This window comes from Sarcophilus harrisii, chromosome 5 (assembly GCF_902635505.1).
Source record: "Sarcophilus harrisii chromosome 5, mSarHar1.11, whole genome shotgun sequence".
In the NCBI taxonomy this organism is placed as follows: Eukaryota; Metazoa; Chordata; class Mammalia; order Dasyuromorphia; family Dasyuridae; genus Sarcophilus; species Sarcophilus harrisii.
Window position 1 is genome coordinate 8,395,820 of NC_045430.1, and position 14,526 is coordinate 8,410,345.

General features: G+C 44.6%; 1 protein-coding gene across 5 annotated transcripts in view; it reads right to left on the reverse strand.

The window, feature by feature from the left end:
- Nucleotides 1-14,526, reverse strand: part of SCUBE1 (signal peptide, CUB domain and EGF like domain containing 1) — a 216,090-nt gene that overhangs the window by 21,547 nt on the left and 180,017 nt on the right. For all 5 annotated transcript variants that reach the window (XM_031938459.1, XM_031938457.1, XM_031938456.1 and 2 more), the window contains 9 exons: nucleotides 11,786-11,908; nucleotides 10,389-10,508; nucleotides 8,633-8,725; nucleotides 6,317-6,433; nucleotides 5,307-5,444; nucleotides 3,928-4,131; nucleotides 2,367-2,528; nucleotides 1,340-1,507; nucleotides 44-205 (listed from right to left, as the gene is read on the reverse strand). In XM_031938459.1, the coding sequence (XP_031794319.1) occupies nucleotides 44-205; nucleotides 1,340-1,507; nucleotides 2,367-2,528; nucleotides 3,928-4,131; nucleotides 5,307-5,444; nucleotides 6,317-6,433; nucleotides 8,633-8,725; nucleotides 10,389-10,508; nucleotides 11,786-11,908 (1,287 nt within the window). The remainder of the gene's footprint in view (nucleotides 1-43; nucleotides 206-1,339; nucleotides 1,508-2,366; nucleotides 2,529-3,927; nucleotides 4,132-5,306; nucleotides 5,445-6,316; nucleotides 6,434-8,632; nucleotides 8,726-10,388; nucleotides 10,509-11,785; nucleotides 11,909-14,526) is intronic.

Sequence of the window (14,526 nt, forward strand, 5' to 3'; positions counted from 1 at the left end):
CTATATTTATGGCTGCATCCCAAGAAGAGGGGAAATGACTTACTTTTACAATGAGTAACATTGGTAGAGCCATCAAAATCAGTGCTTGTGTTACCAGGGCAAGTTATGCAGTAATTCTGACCAAATTCTGGCTGGTAGGTGCCGATGGGGCACCGGATACAGCGATGGGTAGAGGAGTTGTAATAGTGACCAGGAGAACAGTGGACTGCAGAGAGGCATGAGAGAAGCTGTTATTATTGGATACAGAATTCATCATGTGTATCACATTCCTTCACTACATTTACAACATTGCCAGGAGCAACTTTTCAAAGAAGTATGACCTCTATGATTAATATTTCAAAATACTCAAGTTGCCAAAAGTGGACCAAAAGTAGAAATTGCTTTTTTCCAAGCTTAAGTAGAAGCAAAACTCTCCATTTTTCTCTTACTATAACTAAATCTTACTTGTTCTTAAAAATCCAGCTAAGGCCCAGTTCCTTTATGAAACCTGCCTTGATTACTCTTACCTTCACTGATTATTTCCTTCCTCTGAACTAGAGAATTTATTAGTCTTTGCCAGATTGCCCCCATCTTTTATCTTAAGCATAATCTGAAGATAAACAGTCATCTACCAGGGAGCCCTCATAGTTCGAGAGCTATAAGGGTCAACTGGAGAATAAGGGTCTCATTCATTCTATGAAAGAGAAAACTGAGACCCAGGAAAAACAGGGCCTGTTGTGTTCATTTCCCCATTTTGGAGGAAGAGGGAGAACTCTGACAGACAGAAGAGAGAGGAATTCATCAAGAGATGGCCTGCTTGTGTTAATCTGGGTCTTCAGGTTCCATCTTGTGTGTATATATGTCTATATTGGTGAATGTGTCTGTGTTCAAATGTATGTTTATGTATCTGTAGATAGGTAAACAAAAATGTGTCAGTATGCTTGTGTCGTGTGTCTTTAGATAAATATGTTTATGTCAGTGTATATGCATGGGTGTAGTGTGTGTGTGTGAGTGTGTGTGTGTGTGTGTGTGTGTGTGAGAAAGAGAGAGAGAGAGAGAGAGAGACAGATAGACAGATGGAAATTGGAAATAAAATAAGATTTTAAAAATCTTGGGGAGTATGTTCACAGGAGCTGGAAGAGACTGCTATTCATTTTGTCTCTCTAGTCTCAGTACCTAGGACAGCTCCTTGCACACAGCAAATACTTAATAAATGCTTGTTGGATCACACCAGATTTGTACTATTATAGTCTGACCCCTCTTGAAATCTTTGGGTCCATGGCCCAAACTGCATTATTCCATTTCCAAACCCATTGGTAAACATCAGAGGCAGGAGTGAGTTGGAGCAGGGTGCATTTACCTTTTGTCTCACAGTCTTGGAATGAAACAGCTCCTTCATATTTGGTCACCAGCCCACCTCCGCAGGGGAAGCACAGGGTGCGTCCTGGCTCGGGCTGGTATGTGCCCAGTGGGCATGGCCTGCAAGGTTTGAAGCCATCGGATGAGTAGAAGCCGGGAGAACACTGTCCTGAAAAATTAAAAGTCATCTCTTATGGGAGGAAGCTGGTCCAGTAGGGACCAGTGGCCTGGGGACAGCTTCTGAAATGACAAAGCTACTGGCAGATCAGCTACATCTGTGATTTAACTCTTCCTCCAACCCGAAAGGAGAAGGACCAACCCCAAAGATACTCTGGCAGATTCTGGGGAGGGAGATAGTTTCTAAACCTTGCACACTGGGCCCCACAGCTCTAGAACTAAACACATGGAGAATTCAAAGGCGAAAACCAAGGGACTACTTTTGACTAGCTCTCATAGAACTACTGACTGGACCTACATCCACATCCCATTTTTTTAAACAGAATTTGATGGAAATTAATTGAATTCAGAGCTAGAAAGGATCTTAAAAGTCATTTAGTACAAACTTATTTTACAAAACTAAGATTCAGATCCCAGGGTTACATAGGTTTGTGAGCAGCAGAGCTATCCTTGGAGGGGATTACTCTTTCCATTAGGTCAAGAATTTTTAAAACTCTTTTCCAATGGCTATGAATGTGCATTGAAATGCTGCTTTCTTTTGGGCTTGGATTAGATTAGAAAGCAGACTGGTCTGGTACAGATCTGGGATGAACTTTATATGGAGTTGCATGAGGGCAAAGGAAATAAATGCCCTTATGTCATTTACATAATATTACCCACAATCCTCTCCCCAACTTTTCTCTGGTTGGTAGCTTGATCTGAGTTGATGTCGTTCCAATGAGTGTAATGACTCAAGTAACATGGACTTAATTTTAAGTGCCTCTGCTTCCCAAGATAAAATAATGGCAGACTGAGACAACACAGGGCAGATGGGGGACTTGCCGCTCCTTTAGAAATCAAGTTTCACTTGCCTCCACATTCGGACACATTTCGGGCTCCTGCTAGGCCTTGGCCATCATTACTTGGGCAAGGCTCACAGGTGAGCTGACCCTCTGTATCTTGATATGTTCCTGGCAGACAAGGAAGGCATTCACTGTGCTCTCCGCTGTAATAGGTGCCCGGTCCACAGGTCACTGAAAAACCAAAGCAGAACCCAACCATGAGGACATTCCCAAAGTTGCCTCAACAAGACCTCAAACCTAGATTTCTTGGAGGCTTCAATCTGCCTCATTCACCTTTTCACTTCCTGTTCAAGAACAGAGACAACTCTTACTCATATTCTTCTTCAGATTTAGACCTGGAAGGGACCTTAAAGGTCATTTAATCTAGTTTTTTAAATTTTACAGATGAAGAAACCGAGACCTAGAGAATTGATTTGCTGAATTTGTAGGTCTAACTCCACCTTTTTGAAAGACATGTTGCTAGTGCCATTAGAAGGAATGAAGAAGAGGGAACCAATAAATTCTTATCCATTCCCATAAGTGTACATACATAATTTCAGGTACAACTTAGACTGTATACTTTCATCACCTGTACATATATCATCTTTAGCTCCCTAGATAAATCACCAATTATGGAATTATTAAAGTGGATGGGACCTGAGATATCATCTAGTGTAACCTCCTTAGTTTTCAGAGAAGACAGCTGAGTTTTAGAGAAGATAAAACCTAAGGTAATAGAGCTTTAGATTCTCTACTCTAGCCTTGCTAACTTCTTGCCTGTAGAGTCTACCTCAAGGGACAGTGGGGAGAACTAGAACCCGGAGGTGATTTCCTGGCACTGCTGGTCAGTTAACTCCATTTCCTCTTCTCAGACCTCTGTACTCTGGCTTTCGCCACTTAACAGAAACTATTCTCTTCAAAGTTACTGTTGATCTTCTGATTTTCAGGTCTTTTGACCTTTTTTCAGCTTTCATCTTTCTTGGCCTCTCTGTAGCATTTGACTTTGTGGATACTCTCTCCTCTTTGGGCCTTTGTGACACTGCTTTCACTTGTTTCTATTTCTATCAGTCTGACCACTTCACTTTGAGACTCCTTTGTCAGATCCCCTAACATATTGTTGTCCCTTAAGGTCTTGTTCTAGACCCCCTTATACTATATGTGTTCAGAAGTTCTGGGTTGTTTTCTTGTTTTTTCTTGAATTATGGTATTGAGGTTTTTTTGAGTTGTGTTTTTTGGAAGATTTATGATGCTTAAATTATCTTTATGCAATCTGTCTTCCAGATCAATATGTTTTGCTTGTATAAAGATCATGTTTTCCTTTAATATTAATGCTTTTTGCTTCTCTTTTTTCCCTTCACTTCTGTGTATATGTATGATAATCAGTTCTTTTTTTGGTAAAGTTTATCCAGTAGATAGAGTGTCAGATCTGGAGTCAGGAAGACTCTTCTTCCTGAGTTCAAATCTGGCTTCAGACTCTTACTAGCATTTAATTCTGGGCAAGTCACTTAATCCTTGAGCCAAGACAATTTCCCTTTTGTATTTGTAGCCTAGGATCTGGTTCAGTGCCAGGCACATAGACTGATTGACTCACCACACTTCCCATCCTGCAGCACCAGGCCAGGGCTACAAGCCTCCTGCCCTTCAGCAGTTTTAGCTGGTTTCTGGGCCACTTCATACTCTGTACCCGAAAACTGAAGGTAAAATTGCTGTTTATTAATAGATTTCCTCAGTGTTTTGATGGCGGCCTGCAACTTCTGTTCCAGCTTTTTCCGGACACAATCAGTATTACAGGTGTCTGAATAAGAGATGAACACAAATAGTTTTTAGTGTAATTCACATTTCTTAAGGGCTTGCAAAGTGCTTCCTCACAGCAGCCTTGGGAAGTAGCAAGGATGAGGATTATTAACCCTTTTTACAGATGAAAAGTGTTGAGAAATGAAATGGATGGTCCAGAGATGCTGGAAGCTACCTTCCAGAGTTCTGGCCCTTTCTAGGCCAGGTTTCATTCTATTTAAACCCCACATCTGCCTGTTTAGCACCCTAAATTGGAGAGAGACCTCCTGATGGAGTGGCAATATGCATTGGGGCACCCTGAGCTGTGGGAGGGACCCTTGCTAGGTGATGCCTTAGCTTCCTCAAGTATAAATTAGGGGGTAAGAAGGGCAGCCAACCCCAGGGCTGCTTTGGGGATCAAATGAAAGGCACGGTGGCTGCTCTGCAGACTTAAAGGTCCCGCAAAGGTGTACTCCTGTTAGCCCTAGGACTCACTTGGGATTTCTGATGAGGAACCTCTCCTAATTGGTGCTAACTCTTGTGCATCTCAGTTCTGGAGAGTCTCCTGAGGCACGGAGATGCTGAGCTCTTTCCTCAGGGTCACCTTGATGATCAAGGCCCTGACAGAGGTAGGTCCTAAGCCATCCTCTCTGAGCCCCTGCCACCTCTTTCTTTGGTCACTGTGGCTATTAGCACTGATCCTGAAACTGTCCCAGAGAAAAGCCCTCTTTGGGTTACCGTCTAAGTACATCACCAACCCACAAAGCAGGGACGCTTCCTGATTTCTACCCTTGATCCTAATGACTAAAATGTGTGCACGTATTGCAGACACAAATGCATGCATATTTTTGTGTCTGCATGTGTCACATGCACAAATGTGTGTGTATATTTGTGTTGGCTTGTATTGCATGCATATAAATATATGTGTATATTTGCATCTGCATGTACTATGCACACAAATGTGTATATTTGTATCTGCACATATTGCACTCACATAAATATATGTATATATTTGCATCTGCACATACTGTGCACACAAATGTGTGTGTATATTTGCATCTGCACGTATTGCGCACACAGATACATATGTATATCTGTAACACATCTGGTTTGCGTCACGCCCACGCAGTCACACATATGTCCTCGTCACAGCATGATTGCACAGAACAACAAGTTTGTAAGACGACCTGCACACACCTGAGACCTCATCAGACTTCATCTCTACCTCAAACTCGGCCGTGATATGGGACACTTCCTTGGAAGGAGACTTGCGGCCCCGGCGCTTCTTCTTGGAAGAGTCGCACTGGAGGTTCACGAAGGTCACTTGGCAGTTGTCTGTACAAGGGAATTAACCACCTTGGCATAAGAGAGGTATGTGAGAGAGACAAGAAGCAGATGGCTGAGGGGGCCAGGGCTGGGCCTCCACACCTGGCGTGCGGCACGGGCGAGGCCCTTGAGAAATCGCAGCCGGGTGGATGGACGTGCCATTACCAGAGGCCCCATGGAGGAGGTGGAAGTGATGGCTTCCATTATTATGTGCTTCCTGCAGGTGGATGCTGGGGATACAGAGCTCCTTCCCTGCCCTTACACCTGATATGGGGTGCTGAGAAGGAGACTCCTCAGCATCTTTGGGGCAACTGGCACCGGGGCTGTGGCTTGAGAGTGGGGAACGGTTATTTGTTCAGCCACAATGCTTAGTCACAATGGCTTTGAAATACCCAGGCTCCTTTTGCTCTGGTTTCCTGCTCATGCATAAATGTTCTGATGGAGAATTTGGCCTCCTTCTGTAGCGCAGGGACTAGAAACTAGGTTTCCTGAGCCTGCACTTTTTCCTGCTGTTTGCCTGGTTCAGCCGTCCCCGTGCCCTGAACTTTCCGTTCTTCCTTGGAGCAGAGAGATTTGGACTGTGGCTTTTCCCTTTACGTGGGGGGCCTTTTGAGAGGTCTGTTCCATCTGTCTTTGTTTCTCTGGTACCTTTCTAGCAAGAAGCCTTCTGCACAGCAGGTACTCGGGGAATATCTGCTCATCCCTCGATGAACACATGTCAAATTTCCTGAAACCCTTCTTATTATCTCTACTTCCTACCAAGACAGGGACTCATCAGACCCTCTTAATTCAGGCCCCTCTTCTTCTCCAAGTCATTAAGACACTGCTCACTGGCTCCCATGGGAATGGATGCCAACCTCCATGGCAGCCAGGCCACTCACCGAGTAGTGCTTGCTTTCCCACCTCCTTCACCTTATCCTTGCTGCGTCGTCGCAGGTGACACTTAGCATCTCTGATTTTGAAACGGGCTTTCTGCTTGACGGGGGGTACCAGAGGATCTGCAAAAAAGGCCAAGGGAGCACCTCAAAGTGGGGACATCACCCATCTTCTGCCTTGCCCTACCATCCTACTGTGATTAGTGGTGGCTTGTCAGTTCCTCTGACTGGCAACATCCTGTGATCTTTGGCCTTCTAAGTGACCTGAAAAAATCAGGAAGGGCTCAGAAGGCATCAAGGATAAAGTTCCCTAGCACAGAACTCCTGACCATTTTCTAAGCCTAAGACCGCAGGCTACTGCACCACCAAAGAGACTTTCCTATGGACTTCGAACACTCAGAATCTCAACAACAGAAAGGGAAAGCGAGCCAGACACGAGAATAGTCACCAGCCTTGCTGGGTCTACTATAGGACCTGCCATCTGGCTCCCTGTGTCTCCTTCCTTTGAATTTCATCAGCTTCCAGGTATTAAAATCAGCTTTTCTGCACAAAAGCCAAATAACCTTTGTTCTCTCGCATTTGATCTCTTGTCTATGGGAAACGTCAGTGGGACAGGGAGTGCTGCTCCTCTTAAGATTATTGTCAGTCCCTGTTGCCTTCCTCAGCTTTTAGCCAAGTGCTGGCCTTCTTGTGGTAACCAGGCAGAAAGGATATATCTCTAGTCACCCCCCCACATCATCCAAAGGAGCCCTGGGTCTTTCTGTTTGCTATGAAACCCAACTATGTTATCGTTTACTATAACTAGAAAGTGAACCCCTGGAGAGGAAGGTTTCTTTTCCTTTTTTTTTTGGTATCCTTGGCACTTTGTGCAGTGCTTAGAAGCTAATGCTTAACGAATGCCTTTCCTTTCCATTCTATTTGCTCATTTCTTTTGATGAAATAAGCCAGAGGGACTTTCAGTGATTGAGGACTAAAGGACTTTGAAGAAAACAACTGGACTTCTTCAATAAGGGGCCCTAACTTATTAAGGGCAGAACCATGAGCCACTTCTATAATGTTCTTGAGTGCTGGGCACATGGAGGCCCATGATTTGTACTCATTGATTGCGTTACTGAAAGCAGATGGTTCTGAAGGAGTCAGTGAAGCTCTTTTTGCCATTTTTAGCCCCAGCTAGGAGAGGGAATGAACAAAGGGAAGAAGTGGTCACCATTTACTTGCCATTAGTTGGTCAAGACATTGCCCTTCTTGGTCCAGGTGTATTTCTAGCTTTTGCTAGGGATGTAGATTGGAACAAAGAATCACAGAACATAAAACAATATCAGATCAACTTCATCTAGTCCAAATTCCTCTTCTTATAAATGAGGAAACTAAGTTACAGAGAGGCCATATCACTTGCCAGAGACAAGTGAATTGGATGAGGAAGGTTTACTATGTCCCGCATGGGATGGGAGATTGAGAGCTGAAAGGGGCCTTAGAGATGATACTGTTTGGTCCTCTCATTTTACAGATGAGGAAACAGAGGCAGGCAGAAATGGTGTAACTTGCCCTGAGTCACACAGCTAATAAAGGGCAAAGGCAGGATTTGAACTGAGCCCTTCTTGCCCTCAGGCCAAGCACTCTGTCCATCACGCTGAGTTGCCTTTCCTAATAACTCTCTTTTCAAAGATTTTTCAAGGAAAAATCTTTTGTTTGTGCTCTAGGCAAATGGCGAGGGCATTTTAATGTTTCTTGGTAGTACTCAGAGTTTTCTAGGATTCACTTAAGAGTCTGTGCCAGAGGTGGGGCTTGGACCGAGGTTCTCCTGCTTAAAGCCAGCTCTTTGTCTACTCTGTCCACTGCTGCTGAGAAGGGAAGCATCCTGGAATCTTGACCAGAAGTTTAGAACCATGCACTCTTAGGGTCTCCCAAAGTAAAGCAGAGAGCAGCGGGGTGCACATGCATGGAGCCAGCTCTGGAGTTAGGACTGAAGTTCAAGTCAGGTCTCAGACACTTCCTAGCTGTGTGACTCTGGTAAAGTCACTTCAACCTGTCTGCCTCAGTTTCCTCATTTGGAAAAAGATCTGGAAAAGGGAATGGCAAACCACTTCAGTATCTCTGTCAGGAAAATCCTAAATGGTGTCACAGAGAGTTGGATATGACTGAAAACAACCGAAGAACAACAGCTAAAGAAGCTCCTCTTCTCCTATTGGACTGACTACTTTCCTAACACCTTTTATGTTCAGTCAGTGTTTGTGGTTTTCAGGTCTCCTGCATTGTCCCTGGGGCCTGTACAGTGTGAGGCTCTGGGCAGTGCTAGATCAAAGAATAAATGAGAGGCGCTACCTGTGCAGCTGGGGACGGTGGAATTGCGTTTCTGCTGTGACTTGCCCTGTTGACCTGGGATGCCACAGCTCAGGGAGTAACCATTCTCCGAATCTGGGAATAAGAAAAAGAGTGAACACACTGAGGCTCCGACAAAATCCTTGGGGATGGGGCCCCTTCCCAAAGTCCCTCAAATTAACATCTATTTCCCATTTAAGTCTGAAGTTGTCGGAGAATGGAATATTAATAATAATAAAGATAATTATACCCAATAATATGAGGGATGACTGGCCAAAGAGAGTTGAATCTGGGTCCATCTGCATCTATATGTAATTATCTCCATATGACTGATTATGTTTACTTTGGACCGGATCTGAGATTTCACTAATCTGGGGTTGGCCTGGGAAGGAATCTCTGCTTCCCTCCACAGATCCACTAGTTGTGTGCCATACAAGATCTAGTCTAGGGAAGCACAATGAAAAGGGGGATTCTCAGGATGTTTACTGCCATTTCAGTATCTGTGACCCCAAATGGGGGTCACAGCTGGAAAACAACTGAAGAACACTAACATAAAGAAGCTCCCCTTCTCTTATTGGACTGACTGCTTCTCTAGTGCCCTTTCTGTCCAGTCAATATTTGTGACTGCCAACTCCGGTTTTCCTGGCTGAAGCCAGCTCTCTGTCCACCATGTTCCACTAACTGATGGTGCAATAAGAACTCGCCAATAACAGAATGACTGACATCGGGACAGCCCTTCTTTGGCGCTTCAAATCCGTACAGCACTTCCCCAACAGAAGCCCCACGGGGCTGGCCATATAAGCATTTTTAATCCCCATTTTACAAGTGAAGATGCAGAAGTTCTGAGGGATGAGAGCAAGTGCATTGCTCAGGATCACACAGTTAACAGGCAGCAAGAACTGGGGGCAAATTCAGGTGTCTCATACTCTCAGTTTGGGGCTCTTTCTACTGGACCATAAGAAGGATCCTGTATATCTGCAAACTGCTTCTTTTCTTTTCAAAGACAAACTTTCAATGCCTCCCCACCCAAATGCCCCTGTGATACTCTGTTGTGTAATGGAAAGAACTGAATTTGTAGTCAGATGAGATCTGGGCTCAAAGCAAAGCCACTTAGTGACTCTGTCACTCTAGGCTAGTTACTGTTTATGTCTGAGCCTTACCTGAGGAAGGAGGATAGTCCAATTGGTATGTCTCTATTTCCCCTCCACTGTTGTGATGCTCAAATTAAGTAATGTACAGGATATATATTAAAATATCTTATCAATGTAAGCTATTAACCCCATTTCACAGATGGGATAGCTGAGGTTCAAGGAGGTGAAATAGCTCTCCAAAAGATGCCCAGGAGGTCAGGGCCAGTCTGAGATCAAAATTTTGATCTTCAGATTAATTCAGTGCATTTTCCACTCTCAGATCCAATCCAATCTAATTAGCATTTATTAAGCACCTACTATGTGTTGACAATCCCCAAAAAAAGTTCTTCAGGAGTTTACACTTCCCTGTGGAGGATCTAACACATATTGAGATTAATAAAAACATGACAATGTGATGAAAGCAGAGTACCAACAACTAAAGAGATCAGGGAAGGCTTCCTATAGAAGGCTACAAGACCTAAGCCTTGAAGGAGGCCAGGGTTCTGCCCCATCTTTCTTATGTTTGACTAGAAAAGTGAGAAAATCTCAATTTCTCTGGTATTAGACAAAGGAGAGGAATTCCTGTCCCCCTCTCCCTTGGGGAAGGACATGACAGCTGCTGGAGTTACCTGGAATAAAGAGCGTGTTGGAAGGACAGGCCAGGAAGCAGGTCTCCAGGCCTCCAGTCCTGCTGCAGGTCAGCTGGATTCGGGGGGTTGTCTTTGCACCAGGGAGGCATTTCACTGTCTCTGAGGAGGAAGACACAAAGGTCACATTCAAGGGCATTCTCCAGGATCCTGCAAGGATTCTCCTGATTCTTGTAGGAATCAGAAGGTGAAAGGGCCTGGGGTGGGGAGAGGGTGGTTCTCAGCACTCCCTCCCCACAGCCTGGAGGCCACATCAATTCATTTCACCAATTGTCAACACAGGCCCCAGGGGAGACAGGATGTTCAGAGCTCAGGCTACCAGATGAAGGAGAGAAGACTTCCCAGAAGAGCCATAAGCCATATCCCCAACTAGCCTGGACAGAACGTTACCCTTATGTTCATTACAAGAAGCACAGAGTGAGGGAGGCAGAGACCTCTTGGTCAGATCATTTCTTTTGTCTGTAGGATGACATTAACCCATTGTGTCTTATCTAGGATGGCAGTGCCAGGATTGGCTACTGAGAACTAGGGCAAGGACTGGAAACATGGGGATTGGTTGAGGGAGCCGGAATGGGGTCTGGGGATGAGAAATGTAGGAGATCGTTATTGCTACTTATCAGTATCTAAAAGGGCCATCATGGAGCAAAGGCCTGGAATGTGTCTGTTCTGTCTGGACTGGGCAGAGCTGGAAGCAATGGGTGCCAGCTGAGGAGGCAGATTTAACTAAGTGTGAACTATTCCAATGAGGTCGAGCCATTCCTGGAGGTGGTGATTTCCCCCTCAATGGGACTCTACAAGTGGAGTTTGTACTGAGTCCTTTTGTCAGGGACCTTGTTTAGACTTACATTAGACTAGATGACTTTGGAGGCTATTTCCAACTTTGAAATCAGAAAAAAAAAACATTTAAGAGCTGAGATTCTTTGAGAAAACTGAGGATCCAAAAGAGTTGACAGTTTGTCTAAGATCTTGCAGCAAGTTATGGCAGAATTGGACTCATGTGAAGAGTTTCTTTGCTACTTTCCCCAGGGCTGCCATCCTCAGCGAGGAAGTTCCCTTCTGCAAAACACTTAGCTTTTGAAAGCCAGAGATGGATGGTGGAGAAGGCCCAGACTGTAGAGTCACAGGGTCTCACTTTGAGAACAAGCTGTGCTACTTACTCCTGGCATAAGCATGGAGTCATTTCTCCTTGGACTTTTTTTTTCTGTAAAATTAGAAGTTAAATGAATCTTTTGATTCTCTAAATCTACGATCCTATGGTCCTGAAACCTTGAATTTGGTCTCCTGTGCTGCGGTTTCCAGACCTTCCACAATGCTGATCCCCTTCTGTCAGGTCTGAGGCCCCACCACTGGGGATGGGGAAGCAATTGGGACTTACTCACCAACACAATCCTTCTTGTTCCAATGGAGCTTCCTTCCAGGAGGGCAGGCACACTCGTAGCTGCCCATTGTGTTGATGCACCCATAGTCACAGCTGCCATTATTGATGCTGCACTCATCAACATCTGGAGGCACAAAGGGACAGACCAAATCTGGTGAGGTTAGAGGGCAGGCAATAAAGTGGAAAGAGCATTTTCTGGGAAGATTCACCAGGAAAAGAGAAGACAGACATCCAGAAATGGAATCACAGGGGCAGACACCAATCCATAAGGTGGCGTAGAAGGGGTGCACTGGACTTGGGGACAGGAGATGGGGGCGGGTCAAGAGATCTAGGCTTTGCATTTACTCTTGTGTGTCTCTGGATGATCCTGGAGGGCAAGAAGGGCCTGTTTTGATTTTGGCTTTGTGTGTTCAGAGCCTGGCACATAGTAGGTACTTATTAAGTATTTGTTGAATGTTCCTTACTCTGTGACCTCCCCCCTCTTTGTCCCTTAGTTTCTTATCTGAGACTACTACCGGGACTGGCTGGGGAAGGGGGGGGTTGGGGGAATGGCGATGATCGTTGAGATCAGAGTCACTCAGATAACTTCTACAGTCATGAATACCCCAGGGGACAGCCATCCAGTGGTAGCTGCTACACTGGTACTGTCACACTTGCAGCCCTACAGTCCTAGCGGCTCACAGTATAAGGAGGCCCAAGAGGCCTTTCACACGCAAAATGGCAACTCAGATCACAGTTTTAGAGCTGGAAGGGACCTCAGAAATGATACCCCTCAGGAGGAAAAAGGCCCTGAGGGAAGAAGTGATTTGATTAACTTGGGAGAATGAGGTCAAGCCAAAGTCTCCAGCTCTGTCCATTAGAGCTAATTGCCTCCACCTTCAAAGGTTGGGAGGTTTCCCTCTCCCCCAGCCCAGGGCTCAGCTCCAGGGAGAGCACAAGAGATCATCCGAGGTTCTCTTCCCCCCATGTCTTCTCCCCTTTTTCTAGTGTACAGTTTCATTTTCTCTTTCCTCCTTCTTCCCCATTCTGGCTTCAACCAGTACAACTACAACTAAGACTACTTCCCCTCCCCTCCAACCCTGGTTGATTTACCTAAGATGATTTACCACAGCTCTGGCTCTCCTCTCCCAAATACATAGCTTTTCATAATAAGCCACACTCTATTATATTCTATTATAATGACTTGATTCAAGCCCATTATAGCTTTATATTTTTAAATTATACTATTTCTATATGGTTTAGTCTATAGCATAATTCCCTCTTTTTTTGGACTTAAAACTATCCCTTTCAAGCTTTAAGAGTAGTGCCCCTGTTAGAGGAAATTAAAATTTGGGTAAACAATCCCTTATTCATTCATGCTATGTTGGAGACACCATAAAAGGCAGAATAGAGTGATGGGATCCTGGAGATTGACTACAAGTCTCAGTTCTGCACTAAAATCTTAGTTTCTTAAAGCTCTCCTTTTTGGACCTGTTTCCCCAACTATAAAACTAAGAGGGTAGGACTTAGATGATTTCTAAATTCTTTTCCAACACTTTTGAGTGAATATTGCAAGGGAAAGAACATTGGACTGAAAGCCACAGAATCACAGGATCTCACAGTTAAAAGCAATTGTCTGGTTTCATTTTTATCTGAATAGAATTCCATTCAACACGTTCCCTGACCAGTGGCCAGCCAGCTTCTGCTTGTAGACCTTCAGTGACGGAGAGTTGGCAGTTTATTTCACTTTGGGGCAGCTCTCATTGTTACATTAGGCTCCAGTCTGGCCCTCTGCATCTCTACTCTGCACTTGTATTCCTCCATCAGCCCTCCAAAGACAATGTACATGACAGCCCTATGGATAACTATTGACATCCAGTCTGGTTCCTTAAATAGATCCTCTCTAATCTAAACATCTCAAGTTCCTTCAGTTTATGTGGGTTGGTACATCACCAGCAGTATCCTGGTCATCTTTGTCTAGACAGTCTCCATTTTTTCCGTGCCTTTCTTAAAATATGGTACTCAGAATTGTATAGATACAATATTCTAGATGTGGTCTGACCCATCAAAGCCAGTCAGCCAAACGTTTAGGAAGCACCTACTATGTGCCAGAGACCGCTAACCATACACTAGCACCAGTGTGTGGGTGGTACTTTGGTGAGGATTGAGACCTTGGGGTAGACCATGATCATCAGATCTTCTTTTGGTACCCACTGGTTGGAACCCCTTTGCCTCCTTCCCTTTTCTCTTGTCATTGCCTTCTTCATTCACCACTACCCATATCCATTTCCTCTGTCTCATGATAAGACAGTTGCTATTCTCTATGTCCTTATTCTCTTGCGGATGTATTTTTTCATGTCCCTAGCTCACTGTCTGGTCACAGGCTGTTGCTCTAGCCAAAGTCCTTAGGAAGGCTCTAGAGCTCATGGATTCACCTCTTTCCTAGAAACTCAGATATTGAACTTGTAAGAGATAGTCCATCATTGGAGGCTAAGAGAGCCTAGATTTCATCACTGACCAGCTTTTCGCTTCAGTGCCCAAGAGCCCTTGCTTGAGCAGGAGAAGTGACATAACAGATCCTAACAGATCCTAACAGATTCCTGCCCTAACAAATAAACAAACAAAAAACTTGACTCAGGATTGGCTTTATGTAGTACAAAAGGATCTAGACATAAGCCAAAAGATTTGGGTCTCCTTTAAGTCCTATGTGGCCATGAGAAAAAATTTTTAACCCTTATAGGTTTCAGTTTCCTCACCCATAAA